Source organism: Lissotriton vulgaris, chromosome 5, assembly GCF_964263255.1.
Source record: "Lissotriton vulgaris chromosome 5, aLisVul1.2, whole genome shotgun sequence".
Classification (NCBI taxonomy): Eukaryota; Metazoa; Chordata; class Amphibia; order Caudata; family Salamandridae; genus Lissotriton; species Lissotriton vulgaris.
In genome coordinates, this window is record NC_141693.1 from 183137975 (window position 1) to 183154215 (window position 16241).

Genomic DNA, 16241 nt, shown 5'->3' on the forward strand with positions numbered 1-16241 from the left:
TTTTATCTATTTTATGTACAATGTATGTATGTATTGCTGCTTATTTTATGATTTTAACTAATCGAAATAAAGAGTTTTGACTGACTGGCATTGCTGGAGGAGTAGTCTCGAAGGGGAGGGAGTTGCCCCTTCGAACTATCTGCAAAACCCACCTGTCCGATGTGATGGTGCACCAGTGGGGGAGGTGATGGCGAATCCTGCTGCCCACTGGCGTTTGATGGGCCTGAAAGGTCGAACTAGGAGGGTTTGGAGGCTGCTGCAGAGGGGCGGAGCTGGAGTGACCTGCCCACTGGCCCCCAGAACCACGTCTGTGGTTCCCACATCCCCGTCAAGCTTGTGCCGGCCTGTGGCTCTGAAAGGAACCTGTTGGGGCACCCTTTCCTGGCCACGAAAGGGGTGAAAAGCAGATCTTGTAGGTTGGGAAGTGGAGAGGCCTAGGGACTTGGTCATAGCCCAAGAGACCTTGAAGCGCTCTAGCGCATTGTCTGCTTTGTCGTCGAACAGGCGACGGCCATCAAAGGGCATGTCCATACAGGTGTTCCAGACCTCCCCAGAAAATCCAGTCGTCCTCAGCCAGGCGTGATGGCGAAGCACCACAGACGTCCTACCCAGTGAGTCGGCGGTGTCCAGCCCACAACGCATGGCAAACTTAGCTCCGTCTCTCCCCTCGGCAACAGCACGGGAGAGCACAGCCCGGGCCTGCTCCGGGGACTGAGGCAGCACCTGCGCCACCGTATCCCACACAGACTGGGAATAATGGCCCAAAAGGTATGTGATGTTCACCGACCAAAGCCCTAAGCTGGAGGAAGACAACATCTTCTTCCCAAGCTGATCCAGCGTCTTGGATTCCCTATTTGGTGGTGCAGTAGGGAATGCACTCTGGGACGTAGAGGCTTGGACTACCAAGCTCTCGGGGGAAGGGTGTTGAGAGAAGAAAGTGGGGTCACCCGGGCCGGGAGGTGGCGTCGGGCAACCATCCTGTCCACAGGATCCCCTGTTTTGGGCCTGGACCACGTGCCCATAAGGATGTTGGTGAGGGCATCATTAAACGGCAGCAGGGGCTCCAAACAGCTCACTGCTGGCTGAAATACCTCTGTCAGCAGGTTAGTCCTGACTGTCACAGTAGGTAGCTCGAGGTTTAGGGCCTCGGCAACCTTACGCAACACCACTGTGTAAGACGCTCCTTCCTCCGTAGCCACGTTAGGAGGAGACAACATGCCAAGGTCTGGGGAGGTGTCCAGACTGCTGGCATCCACCTCTTCCTCTCTCCAGTCCAGGTCGCATTCACACTGGGCAGTCCTCAGACCCCTCCCAGTCTTCCTCACCCTCCTCTGGCTGCCAAACTGGCTGAAAAGGCCAGGGTGGAATGCAGGCACAAAAGTACCCATTGGCGTCTGGCTCCGTATCCACATCGTGCGGAAGCCTGGATCTACGCCGGTTGGGGGGGGCCAACTGGCGTTGATTGCGGTCATGGTGCTGGTGGAGTCGGTGCCGGGTTGAATAGCGCTGATCCGGATCCAGGCCTGGATCCAAGGGGGCCCTATGGCACCGGAGCCAAAGTTGCCAAAGCCAGAGGGCCCGCAGACGGCTCTGCAGGGCCCGAAGGCGCACCGGCGGGGTCAGGCTCCTCAAAGATGATATGCATCGCTTTGTAACATTGACAAAGCTGGGCAGGGGTTGCTCCCGGTCCCGGGAAAGGAGGGAAGGCCGGAGTCCAACCTGAAGGCTCCGCATGCGGAGCCGCGGGAGTGGCACCACACGCACCCTTCGTCGCATCGGCCGACGGACGAGGGGACGTCTAAGAGGGACGATGCTTCTTCGACTTCTTCTTATGCTTTGACTTACCGGAGGAGTGCAAAGACTTCGACGAGGAGTGATGGTGGCTCTGCAACCAGTCCTGTGACCTCCTATACGACCTGCACCTCGAACAACGCAGAGCAGACTGCTGGGCCTCGAGGAGCTTTCGGGACCGCTCCCTCAAAGACTTCAGGGCCATGGTCCGGCAGTCGGAGCACAAATTGGGATCCTGGTCGCGCTCCAGACAGTAGTGGCACACGGAGTGCGGATCCGTAACCGACGTCAGTCAGGAACAGGAACAGCAGGCATTGAAACCGGGCATCCCTCGTGCAGCAGGAGTCGATGTAGACTCGGAATTCAACAAAAAGTCACAAAAAATAAGTCAAAATTGACTGAGGGTACCGCTCTCTCTGGACTTGCCCTTGCTGGGGTGGAAAAGAACTGACGTCTGCGTGCAAGGGTGGCGTCGAAGTAACTTCCGCGATGTCATCCCGCTGACCACGAAGCCGACGACAGACGCGGAGTCGACAGACGCCACCTACCGACGAGCAGGGGTACTGCTGATGAAAAAACTTTCCGGATCCTTTCTGACGCCTGGGGGTAATTCTAAGGCAAGGAATCTATAACTAAAGTGTTTCTTTCAGATATGCGATGTTCACCGACCGCAGTCCCAAGCTGATGGAAAAAAACATTGTCTTCCCAAGATGGTCCAGCTTCTTGGATTCCTTATCTGGGGGAGCAGTAGGGAATGCGACTTTTGAGAATGAGGCTTGGACCACCAAGCTCTCAGAGGAAAAGTGGGTCGCCCAGGGCTGTGCGGTAGCTTGGGCAATCATCCTGTCTACAGGCGCCCCGGTGCTGGGCTTGGATCAATCGCCCAGAAGGATGTCAGTGAGAGCCTCATTAAAAGGCAGCAGGGGCTCCGAAGAGGCTGCTGCTGGCTGAAGCGCCTCAGTCAGGAGGTGACAGCCACTGTAGGAAGCTCGAGGCCCAAAGCCTTAGCTGCCCTATGCAACACCACAGCGTAGGAAGCTCTCTCCTCTGTAGCCTTGGTAGGGGGAGAAAGCATACCGAGGTCTGGGGAGGTATCCAGACCACTTGCATCACCCAACTCCTCTTGTCAGTCCGGCTCCTCAAGTTGGTCTGCTAGAGGGTCCCTCCCAGTCCTCCTCACTTTCCACTGGCTGCCACTAAGGGCGGTGGGGAATGCTAGGGATGTAAAGTGGTACAAAAGCACCCTCCAGCGCCGGTACCGACATTGGCTGATGTCGGTCCGGCTCCGTGTCCAAGTTGAGGGTGAGGCCGGGGTAGACGTCGGTTGGGGGCGGAACTGACGTTGTGGTCGTCGTCACTAGAATTGGTGCCGGAGAAGGTACTGTGAGGTCAACCGGCACCGATCTGGATCCAGGCCTGGATTCTTGGGGACCCTGCGGTGCCGAGGCCGGAGCCACCGGCATCGAAGGCCCAGGGCCCGCAGCCGAGTCCGTGAGGCCCGAAGGCGCACCTGTGGAGTCAGGCTGCCCAAAGAACAAGTTACTTACCTTCGGTATCGCTTTTTCTGGTGGATACAGTATCTGCCTGTGGATTCCTAACCTTGTGAATATCCCATGCGCCAGCAACATTCAGAAACTTTTGTAGTTCTCCACGAGAACGAGGACGTAGAAGACGTCACAAAGGCACGACTCCGCTCGCGACCTCGCTGACGTCACTGGACCCATAATAGAGCCTCGTCGGCGTAATGACGTCAGTTCCGCCCTTTTTTCCGTGCCCCCGAGGCACACGGACGGACCGACATATATAGGTACAGTATACACAGTACACAGTATTTAAACCAACATACATAGTGTAAAATCAATGCAAAAAGCATGAACAATTAAACATCCCATTGGAAGAAACAACCATAACATAACAAGATTACAGTAGAGTGGACAAACGGAGAGGCGGATGGGTCAGTGAGGAATCCACAGCCAGATACTGTATCCACCAGAAAAAGCGTTACCGAAGGTAAGTAACTTGTTCTTCTGATGAATACATCTGCCAGTGGATTCCTCACCTTGTGAATAGAATCCCATAGCAGTCCCCACTCCAGGAGGAGGGTGTCCACTCCCCTATACCAAGAAATCCTGAAGGACAGAACGCGCTAAGTGACCGTCCCTCCTCACTTCGGAATCTAAGCAGTAATGCTTCGTGAAAGTGTGGAGGGAGGCCCAAGTTGCCGCTCTACAAATGTCCTCTACAGGTACACCCCTAGACAAAGCAGAAGTAGAAGACTTTGCTCTAGTAGAGTAAGCTCTTATATCCTCTGGAGGCTCCTTACCAGCCAGGGCGTAGCAGATCTTGATGCACAAGATAATCCATCTGGAAAGTGTGCGCTTGTGCACCGCTCTTCCTTTTCTGCAGCCAGCAAATCCAACAAAGAGCTGGTCGTCCACACGATAGTCTTTCGTCCTATCGAGATAAAAGCTCACCGCCCTCTTAGGGTCCAGGCGGTGAAGCCGCTCCTCCTCCTTGGAAGGGTGAGGGGGAGGATGGAAGGTAGGAAGGATAATGGACTGCCCCAGATGGAAAGGAGTTACCACCTTAGGCAGAAAAGCAGCCCTGGTTCTGAGAATCATTCTTTCAGCATGAATGGTCAAGAATGGGGGTTTCGAACTCAGAGCTTGAAGCTCACATACCCCCCTTGCCGAAGTAATTGTAACCAGAAGAATAGTCTTGAAAGACAGTAGTCTCAAGGGATACTTGTGAAATGGTTCAAAGGGAGAACCCATCAAGTAGGTTAAGACAAGATTTAAGTCCCATTGAGGCACAATAAAAGGAGTGGGTGGATATTTGTTGGTAAGACCCTTAATGAAACGTAAAACAATAGGTGACTTAAGTAAAGAGGGTTGGTCCGGCAAACAAAGGAATGCCGACAAGGCCGATAAATAACCTTTTACAGTAGCCACAGCAAAACCCTGCTGGGCTAGAGAAAGAGCAAACTGAAGTATGTTGGATAAACGGGCCCCTAAGGGGTCAATAGACTTCTCCCCACACCATGAAACAAATTTGGACCACCTGTAAGAATAAATTGACTTGGTGGAATGCCGCCTAGCTGATAAAATAACATCCACCACGTCAGGCGGGAGAGAAAAATGAATCAGGTTGCCCCGTTCAATCTCCAGGCATGAAGGTGTAAGCTCTGGAGGTGGGGGTGTAGAACCTGCCCCTGCGACTGCGAGAGGAGGTCTGCCCTGAGAGGGAGACGGAGCGGGGGGCACGAGGAGTGGTGGAGAAGATCTGTGTACCACACCCTTCTTGGCCAATCCGGGGCAATTAATATGACTTGGGCCCGGTCTTGGTGAATCTTCCTCAGAACCTGAGGAATCAAGGGTATGGGAGGAAACGTGTTAAGGAGTTGCGAGCTCCAACTCAACTGAAACACGTGCCCCAAAGCTCCCTGCATCGGATACTGGACACTGCAGAATGACGGGCAGTGAGCATTCTCGTGAGTGGCAAAAAGGTCCACCCGAGGAATTCCCCATGTCCGGAAGACATGACGAACCACCTCCGGATGAAGCCTCCACTCGTGGTCGGCAGAAAACTGCCTACTGAGACTGTTTGCACATATGTTCAGAACTCCTGCCAGATGATTTGCCGTCAGACAAATCTGATGGTCCTATGCCCAGGACCAGAGACGCAGAGCCTCTCTGCAGAGACAATGTGACCCCACTCCTCCCTGTTTGTTGACATACCACATCGCAGTAGTGTTGTCTGTTAGGACTTGAACTGACTGACCGCGAAGGGAAGGGAGGAAGGCTTTGAGCGCTAAACGTATTGCCCGCAACTCTAAAAAAAGGTTGAAGTGAAGCAACCTTTCCTCTAGAGACCAAAGACCCTTGATCTCCAGGTCTCCCAGATGAGCACCCCACCCTAGAGTGGATGCATCCGTTATCACTGTGGCCACTGATGGAGGTAAGTGGAAGAGCTTTCCTTCCCTGAGACAGATTGCCTTCCACTCTCCACCAAGATAGATCCACTGTAGCTTCTCTGGAGATCCTCACAGACTCCCTGAGATCTCCCTTGTGCTGATACCACTGTCTGCAGAAGCAACACTGGAGCGCCCTCATGTGCCAGCGTGCATGGTTGAACAACGGAATGCAGGAAGCAAACAGACCGAGCAGGCGAAGGACCTTTAGGACTGGAACGACTGTTCCATTGTAAAATAAGGGAATCATTTCTTGAATGTCGGGAATCCTTTGAGGAGGAGGGAATGCTCTGCACACAGTAGTGTCCAGTACCGCCCCTATGAACAGGTTGCGCTGAGAGGGCACCAGGTGAGACTTGGGCACATTTATCGAAAAACCCAACTTGTACAACAGCTGAGTTGTCACCTGCAGATGATGAAACATCTTCTCTGGCTACCCGCTTTGATCAGCCAGTCGTCCTAATAGGGGAAAACTGGAATCCCGAAACAGGGGTGGCCCGAAGACGCAGAAGCTCCTCCAAATACCATCTCCTCCGCCCGGAACCTGGGCGTTAAATTTGACAACTCCCTGTCATTTAAACAACAGGCAGTGACTGTGGCTGGCACTTGCTTCAATATTATCAGAGGCCTGAGAAAGAAAATTCTTTGACCTCCTCCCACTGGCAGCAAGGAAAACGGTGGCGGTTGCACTTATAACATCTAGACTGGACTACTGCAACAACCTGTATGCAGGAGCAAATAAAACCGTGTTCCACAGGCTTCAGATGGTCCAGCATGCAACCACTCGCTTGGTCCTGGGTTGGCCTAGGAGGTCGTCTGCCTCAGCCGCACTTAATGCCCTGCATTGGCTCCCAATCCACAAACGTGTCCTCTTCAAAATACTGTCTATCACATTCAGAGCATTTCACTCACAAGGGCCAAAGTACCTGTCAAGGGGCTTCAAACGCTATCTACCAGCACGGAGCCTTAGGTCCGCTAATCAAAACCTACTGGTGACCCCTAAATTTAGGCTTGCTACTAAAGGGGGAAAGTCCCTTGTTGTCCTGGGTTCCAAGGCATGGAATAAGCTGCTAATCCAGCTTCAGCAACTTCCCACAGAAATCCAGTTTAGGAAAGAATTGAAAACCTGGGTTTTCGCCCTTACTGATACTGCCTGTAGAGCTTTAGTTTGAAGTGTATAGGACCCTCCGAACTCCATTAGTCAGCCGGCCTATCTCCATCTGGCTGGGGTACTTAGCGCCAAGATGCTCCCTGGAGTGGTAGTCGCGCTCTACAAGTATGCTTTTACATTACATTACATTAAATCTTCTGAGATGGGCTGCCACCACTGCCATCACCTTGGTGAAGACTCGAGGTGCAGTAGTAAGTCCAAACGGGAGGACCGCAAACTGATAATGTTGCGACCCCACCGTGAAACTGAGATACTTCCTGTTCAACTTCAGGATCAGGATATGAAAATACACGTCCTGCAAGTCGATCGACACCATCCAGTCCTCTTGCTGCAGCTCTTGAATAACCGGCGCTAGGGTGAGCATCTTGAACTTTTCTTGCTTCAGAAAAAGATTCAAGATCCTGAGATCCAGGATTGGACGTAACCTGCCATCCTTCTTGGGTATCAAGTCAAGTCAAGTCAAGGAATTTATATAGCGCACTACATACCCAGAGGGTCTCAAGGCGCTTAGGGAGGGGAGGAGGATTACTTGTCAAATATCCATGTTTTAAGTTGCTTTCTGAATGCTGGGAGTAGCATCCCTGACCCCTTTCCTGCTCTGGAACGACTTCTACCGCACCTTTTCTCAAAAAAGTCAGGACTTCTTCCTACAGGAGAAGAAGGTGGTCCTCTGATCAAGCCCCTTAGCAAGGAGGGTAATTTGAAGGAAATTCCTGAAAGGAAAGAGCATACCCATTTTCCACAAGATCTAGAACCCAAAGATCCGTAGTGACCAATTCCCAATCTTGTAGAAAATGGGCAAGCCGACCCCGACAGGACCAGCATGATCCAGAATACTGAATCTAGGGCTGCTTTGCTGTGGTAAGAGGGGGAGAGGAGGAGGAGGAGGAGGAGGGCTGACGACCTCGTGGTTGACCTCTGTTCCTGCCCCTATAAGATTTATATAGGTGTTCTGCTGCTGCTGCTGCTGCTGCTGAGGCTGCTTGTAGGACTGAGAGGACGACCTTCCGAAGCCCCTGTAACTTCTATAAGAAGAACCCCTAGACTGTGTCTGCAGACCCAGAGACTTAGCCGTAGCCTTGCTATCCTTAAATCTCTCCAAGCCTGCATCCGCCTTCTTTCCAAAAAGACCTGAACTGTTAAATGGAAGGTCCAAAAGAGTTGCCTGGACATCTTGCGAAAACTCCGAAGATTTAAGCCATGCACTCATTCTAAATGCAACTGAAGACCCCATTATCCTGGCTACAGAGTCCTCTGTATCAAGTCCACTTTGAATGACTTGATTTGCAGTTGCCTGAGTGTCAGACACGACCTCATCAAAGTTCTTTCTGTCCTCCTCTGACAACTTCGGGGCCAATTGACTCACAGAATCCATTAAAGCATGGACATATCTGCCCAAAAGGCAAGTGGAATTGGTGGATTTGAGAGACATAGAAGATGATGAAAATACCGTATTAGCAGCCTGATCCATTCTCTTAGACTCTCTATCAACAGGAGTCTGCGGAAAAGCTCCAGCCGATTTCTTTGAGCTTGCAGCCTGAATAACCCAACTCTCAGGCGCAAGATGAGAAGATAAAAACTCCGGATCACCTGGAGCCGTCCTAGAACGTCTGGCAACTGACCTCGAAACTGCAGGAGCAGAAAAGGGTTGTTGCCAAACATCCAAAATCGGCTCTGTATTAGATTCATTAAAAGGAAGCAAGGGCTCAATGACTGTAGAAGGAGAATGAAGCACCCCCATCAGAATATTGGACTTAAATTCTGTAGTAGGGAGTTGCAAGTTCAAAAGATCAGCAGCCTTACGAATCACAACATGGTAAGGAACCACATCCTTGGAAGGAACATCAGAAGGAGGTGAAAGTTGCCATTCTGGAGATAAATCCAAACCACTTGTTGCCTCCCTTAGATCTTCAAAAAGGTCCTCAGACTCATGAAGCTCTCCTTCCTCCATCTCATTTTCTCTATAATGCTGCTCCTGCAGCAACCTCTGTGCCTCACGACTGGACCTCACCTTCTGGGCCAACTGAGTCATACACGGATCCGATGGATTCGGAACCGGCGTCTAACTCGGATCCAGTGGTGCCTTCGAAGACGAACGAGGCCGCGCTGATGGCGCCGGAGTTGGAGGAATCGGCGTTGTGCCGGGGTCGACGTTCGCAGCGCCGGAAAATGCTATGAAGGAGCGGCAGGAAGAAATGGCATGAACAGAGCTGGAACTCCCAAATTGAATGCCATAGGACCCATGGGACCCGAAGGTGCACCAGAGGGGTACATTGGCCTCGCAAAGATTCCGTACATCGCATTAAGGTAATGCGACGGATCTTGCCCTGGACCAGGAAATGGAGGGTACTCACCTGGAATAGGCATAGGAGCCACTGGATTCGGGCCAGTTGGCGCCGACGGTGTATCCACCGTAGTCGATGGCCTTTCAGATACAGGCACCTCTTCCACAGGAACCAAAGAATGTACCGAAAAAGGCGAAGGATTCGGCGCCAGTGACTGCGCCGGGGACTGCTCCGCAGACCGCGCCGGTGACTGCACCGGTGCATCCACTGGAGCAACAACTCTCACCGGGGATGGAGAGGGAGATATATAGTCCTTCCGATGTCGATGACCCTTCAAGGTCGAAGACTGAACTTCCTCAGATCGGCGCCGAGAGCCATGCCTCTTCATCTTCTTATGTTTCTTGGACTTTGAAACATGACCTGACGTCGACTTCGACTCCTATCCCGACCTCGATCTCGATCTCGACCTGGCCTTTCATTTCCTCCGACCTCTCTTCTCTTTTCGAACTTTCGCCATAAACAGCTTGGCTTCCCTTTCTTTCAAAGCCTTCGGGTTCATCTTCTTACAGGAAGAACAATCCTCGACATCATGGTCAGATGACAAGCACCATACACAATCATCGTGTGGATCCGTTATGGACATATGTCCACCGCACTCCCTGCAAGGCTTAAAACCTGATTTTCCCGAAGACATCCTTGAGAAGAAAGAAAAAGAGAGAACAGGATACAACTGGAAAAAAAAAAAGTAACAAGCTACGGAGAGTCCCAGAAACCGCTGGCGTCGACGGCGCAGAAAAAAGGGAACTGACGTCATCACGTCGACGAGGCTCTCTTATAGGTCCAGTGACGTCAGCAAGGTCGTGAGCAGAGTCGTGCCTTTGTAACGTCGTCTACATCCTCGTCGGCGTGGAGAGCTACAAACGTTTCCGAATGTTGCTGGCGCAGGGGATACAGCAGGGGATATTCACAAGGTGAGCAATCCACTGGCAGATGTATCCATCAGGTGATGCTGTGCAGCACCTTATAACATGCACAAAGCTGGCCAGGTGATGCTCCAGCTCCAGCAAAGGGAGGAAAGCGGGAGCCATCCCAGAGGGCTCTGAAGAAGGAGCCGGAGAGTGACTATGCTCTAGGTCCTGTATCGCATTGGCCGACAGATGGGGAGAAGGCGAAGAGCGGCGATGCGTCTTCGCCTCCTTCTTGTGCTTTGACTTACCAGAGGAGTGCGAAGAGTTCGAGGACGATTGGGGTTGACTCCGCAACTTCCCTCACGACCGGGACCTCGAATATCGCAGACTGTCGGGCCTCCAAAAGCTTTCGGGAGTGCTCACGCAAAGACTTCGGGTTCATGACCCAGCAATCGAACACTCAAAAAAGATGTTGACAAAAGTCAAAAAAAGTTTAGACAAAAAAGACAAAGGGGGACACTCTCTCCGGATCTAGCTGGCTGGTGCAGAAAAAGAAAGAACTGATGTCAGCACGCAGTGGCGCTGTCTAAATAGACAACACAACGTCATCCCGGTGACCACGACGCTGACGCGGAGTCGACCGACGCCACCTATCGACATGCAGGGGTACTGCTAAGAAAACATTTCTCTAGATCCAGTCTGACGCCTGGGAGTAATTCTAAAATAAGAAATCTGTACCTAATAGTCTCTTTCAGATTATTGCTTTTCATATAAACAAATGCTATGAGACCCACCTAATATTGTGCCTGACATAACTCACCTGTTCGCCCTTCATTCCTGGTCTTCCAGAAACTCCTGCAGGTCCTTGAATGCCCTAGAAAAGGTTACAAAAACAGATGCATTTGTGATGACGATAAAAAAGAGAGCAAGAGAATGTAGAAAACGAGAATTAAATGAGGTGAGAAAGAGGCTGCAGTCTAGATGTGAGCATAAACGTTGATGATTAAAACAACACAATAAAACAAGTACTTATAATATAAGGATCAGGGGTTATGCCTAAAAATGAACCACAATGCTTTCTGGATCTTTGGAGGTGAACCAGTAAGAACATCAATAAGACTGATGTGATTCTCAATAAATGGCCACTAGAGGGTAGCAGTGAATTTCTTTATTGGTACCTGGTATGGGAACAAAGCAATGGCTCCTATTTTTGGGGAAAATGCTGTCTTTTAAAAGTAGAGTAGAGTAGATGATGAAATAATATGTCTAATCTTTATGACTGGTTGTGTAACAGCCTCCTCAAAGCTCCACAAATACACAACTTTCAAGGAATGCTTTTTGGACAGCAGGCCGCAGGTTCAAGTAGAAAAAAGATTTTCCTCTATGCTCTAAGGTCCACTTCCAAAAGAACAAGTTACTTACCTTTGGTAACACTTTTTCTGGTGGATATAGTATCTGCCTGTGGATTTCTCACCTTTTGAATTACCCTTGTGCCAGCATTCCATGAAAATTCTTTTCTTAGCTCTCCCAGAAAGACGAGGCCGTCCACAATAGCACGGTTCCACACGCAACTCTTTATGACATCACCAGAGCCATAAGAAGACCTCGTCAGCTCGCTGTCCTCAGTTCCGCCCAATTTTTCTGTGCCCTCGAGGCGACCGGGCGGACCGACAACATAATACCAGTATACACAGCGTACAAAATGTATACACAAATACATACAGTATATGTATAAATAAAAAGGAAAAGCCAAAAACGAAAGCATTTCCTAGCAATACAATGTATGGAATACAAACGACGTTTGAAAAATAACAATGTCAAACAGTCATAAGTTTCTTTGGTATAAGAAGGTGGACAACGGAGAGGCGGGTGGATCAGTGAGGAATCCACTGAAAGAGACTGTATCCACTAGAAAAAGCATTACATAAGATAAGTAACTTGTTCTTCTGATGGATACATCTGCCTGTGAATTCCTCAACTTTTGATTGAATCCCCAAGCTGTTCCTCATGCGGAGGAGAGTATCCACCTACCTGTACCAAAAGATCTTGCAGCACAGAACGTACAAAATGGCTGTCCCTTCTAACCTCAGAATCCAAGCAGTAATGCTTCGCAAAGGTGTGGAGGGAGGCCCAAGGTGTCGTCTTACAGATGTCTACAACAGGAACACATCTAGCCAAACAATAAGAAGAAGACTTAGTTCTGATGGAATGAGCTCTAATACCTTGAGGCGGCTCCTTCTTGGCCAAGGCGTAGCAGATCTTGATGCTCAAGATGATCCACATGGATAGTGTTGTAGACAGCTTTGCCCTTTGTCCTTCCAACATCGCCCACAAACAGCTGGTCATCCAGGCTTAGTTCCCTGGTTCTGTCCAGGTAGAAGCTGACAGCCCTGGCAGTGAAGTCTCTCGTCCTCCTTGGAAGGGTTAGGGGGTGGATAGAAGGTAGGTAAGGTAATAGCCTGCCTCAGATGGAAAGGAGTGACCACCTTAGGCAGGAAAGCAGCCCTGGTCCTGAGAACCATCTTTTCTGCATGAATGGTTAAAAACTGTGGTTTAGAACTAAGCCTGAAGCTCACTTACCCTACTGGCTGAGGCAATAGTGATCAGAAAAACCGTCGTGAAATTAAGGAGTCTCAAAGGACAACTAATCAGGAAAGTAAGTACTAAATTCAAATCCCACTGAGGCGTAATGAAGGGAGTAGGAGGAAATCCATTGGCGCGACCCTTAATGAACCTCATAACAATGGGGGACTTAAACAAAGATGGCTGGTCCGGCAAACAGAGGAAAGCCAACCAGGCTGAAAAGTAACTCTTTACCGTGGCCACAGCACAACCTTGATGAGCCAAGGAAAGCGGAAAGCCAAGTACATCAGATAAATGGGCCTTCAAGGGATCAATGGACCTCTCTCTACACCATTTCAAAAACTTGGACCATCTAGAGGAATAAATAGATTTGGTGGAGGGTCTCCTGGATGATAAAATAACATCCACCACATCCAGTGGGAGAGAGAAAGTACTCCGTTTGCCCCGTTCAATGCAAATGCAGGTTTTGGAGGTGGGAGTGTAGAACCTGCCCCTGTGAGAGGAGGTCTGCCCTGAGAGAGAGACGGAGCAGAGGGTGCAAAGAGAAGTGAAGAAGATCTGTGTACCACACCCTTCCTGGCCAATGCGAAGTGATCAAGATGGCTTTGGCCCAGTCTGGGTGAATCTTCCTCAGAACTCGAGGAATCGAGGGTACGGGAGGAAACGCATAAAGGAGTTGCGAGCTCTAATCCACTTGAAACTTGTCCCCCAACGCTCCCTGCATCAAATACTGAAGACTGCAGAACAACAGGCAGTGCGCATTCTCGTGAGTGGCAAACAGGTCACCATGAGGAAATCCCCACATCCGGAAAATGTGATGGACCACCTCCGGATGAAGCCGACCCTCATGAATGGCTGAGAATTGCCGACAGACTGTCCGCACGCACATTTAACACCCCCGGCTAGATGATTTGCAAACACACAAATCTGATGGCCCTGGGTCGCAGAGCTTCTCTGCAGAGAAGATACAACCCTACTCCTCCCTGTTTGTTTATGTACTACATTGCAGTAGTGTTGTCTGTCAGGACTTAAATCGGCTGACCGTGAAGGGAGGGAAGAAAGGCTTTGAGAGCCAAACTTTTTGTCCGGTATTCCAGAAGGTTGTTGTGAGACCAAAGACCCTTGATCTCCAGATCCTCAAATGAGCACCCCACCCTAGAGTGGAGGCATCTGTAATTACTGTGGCTACAGGTGGAGGAGGTTGAAAAGACCTTCCTTGAGACAGGTTGGTTGGCAAACTCCACCAAGACAGCTCCGTTGCAGTGTCCCTTCTCCCTGAGATCTCCATTGTGCTGATACCATTGCCTGCGGAGGGTATGCAACGGTTACCACGCATATTTTACAACGCGGTACCGTTACAACGATACTTGTACCACGCAGGTCGTTACAACGAAATGCGCTGGGGGGCGCTCCAGGATAGTAAATACTTTAATTTACTATCCAACTCCTTTCCCTAGAGTCCACGGGGACTGGAGTTGGAATAGTAAATTAAATAATTTACTATCCAGCGCCCCTCCACGCAAGTCGTTGTAACGACTTGCGTGGTAAAAGTAGCGTTGTAACGGTACGCGTTGTACAAGTACGCGTGGTACCGTCATACATCCCTGCGGAGGCACCACTGGAGTGCCCTCATGTGCCAACGTGCATGGTTGACCAACAGTATGCAGAAAGTGAACAGACCGAGCAGGCATAGGACCTTCAGAACTGGAACAATCGAGCCAACGTTAAACAAAGGACTCATTTCCTGAATGTCGAGAATCCTCTGCGGCGGCAGGAAAGCTCGACACACAGGAGTGTCCAGAACTGCCCCTATGAACAGGTTGCGCTGAGAGGGCACCAGCTGAGATTTGGGTACATTTATTGAGAAATCCAAGTTGAACAACTGTTGCATTGTTATTTGTAAGTGATGCAGCACCAACTCCGGAGACCTTGCTTTGAGGAGCCAGTCACCTAAATAGGGTAAAACCGGAATCCCTGACCTTCTGAGATGTGCTACCACACCACCATCACCTTTGTGAAGACCCAAGGTGCGGAAGTGAGACCGAAGGGAAGGACCGCAAACTGGTAGCGTTGAGACCATACCGTAAACCGGAGATACTTCCGATGCGACTTCAGAATAGGGATGTGAAAATATGCATCCTGCAAGTCGATCCACATCATCCAGTCTTCATGCTGCAGTGTCAGAAGAACCTGAGCTAGGGTAAGAATCTTGAATTTCTCCTGCTTGAGGTAAAATTTAAAAACCCTGAGGACGTCTCAACCAAGCTTCCTTGGGGATTAGGAAATACTGGGAGTAGCATCCCTGACCCCTTTCCTGCTCAGGAAACACCTTTTGTGCACCTTTCTGCAGCAAGACAAGAACCTCCTGCTGCAAAAGCAGCAAATGATCCTCTGAACACTATCCCTGGCAAAAAGGATAAGGAGGTGGAAACTCTTCAAAAGGTAGGGCATACCCTTTTTCCACAAGGTTCAAAACCCACCGGTCCGAAGTAACCGATTACCAAACTTGAGGAAAATGGGACACCTGGCCCCCTACAGGACCAGCATGCTCCAAGATGGGGGATATAGAGCTCTTTCCCATGGTACCGGTGGTGGGGACAGGAGAGGAGGAGGAGGAGGAAGACTGAAGTCGAGAAGGTTCTTGCAGACGGCCTTTGTCCTTCCCTAGGTATGACTTGTACATAGGATTCTGCTGTTGCTGCTACTGTGGCTGTTGTCTGCCTTGAAAGGAAGATGCCTTCCCAAAGCCTTGATACCTTTTATTTCCATAGCACCTGGGCTGGGACTGCAGGCCCAAGGATCTCGCAGTAGCCCTACTGTCCTTAAAATGCTGCAGCACGGAATCCGCCTTTGCCACAAACAGTCTGGGTCCGTCGAAAGGTATATTGAGCAAAGTAGCTTGTAAATCTGGAGAGAAACTTGAAGACCTAAGTCGGGCATGTCTACTGGTAGCCACTGAAGAGCCCATTACCCAAGCAACTGAGTCTGCCGTGTCCTGACCCAACTGAATGACTTGACGGGCTGCTTGAGTGTCTGATAGCGCCTCCAAAAAGTGAACACTGTTATCCTGAGGCAACTTAGGAGCTATTTGCTTGACAGTGTCCATCAGTGCATGATTATACCTCCCTAGCAAACATGTGACCTTTGTAGATTTAAGAGCCATACTTGCAGAGGAGAATAACTTTTTGGCCGACTGTTCAAGCTTTTTTGAGTCTCTATGCCCAGGGGGGGTAGGGAAAGACCCAGCTGACTGCTTGGAAGAAGAAGCCTGAACTACCAAGCTTTCCTGAAAAGGATGAGCTGAAAGGAAAGCAGGATCACCAGGAGCAGGATTGTAAAGCCTTGCCACTGGCCTAGAAACAGCAGGGGGGGCAGACAAGGGCTTCTCCCACACCTCCATAATTGGCTCTGTCAATGCATTAAAAGGCAGCAGAGGCTCAATAGTAGAGGAGGGAGAGCGCAAAACTTCAGTCAGTATATTTTACCTCACCTCAGCTGAGGGTACCTAAAGGTCCAACAGATTAGCAGACTTC

General features: G+C 50.3%; 1 protein-coding gene across 1 annotated transcript in view; it reads right to left on the reverse strand.

Annotated features, from left to right (window-relative positions):
• LOC147710433 (collagen alpha-1(II) chain-like) overlaps positions 1–16241 on the reverse strand; it is a 218560-nt gene that overhangs the window by 129922 nt on the left and 72397 nt on the right. Inside the window, exon 4 of the mRNA XM_086920000.1 lies at positions 10946–10999. Within this exon, the coding sequence (XP_086776126.1) occupies positions 10946–10960 (15 nt within the window). The 5' untranslated portion in view covers positions 10961–10999. The remainder of the gene's footprint in view (positions 1–10945; positions 11000–16241) is intronic.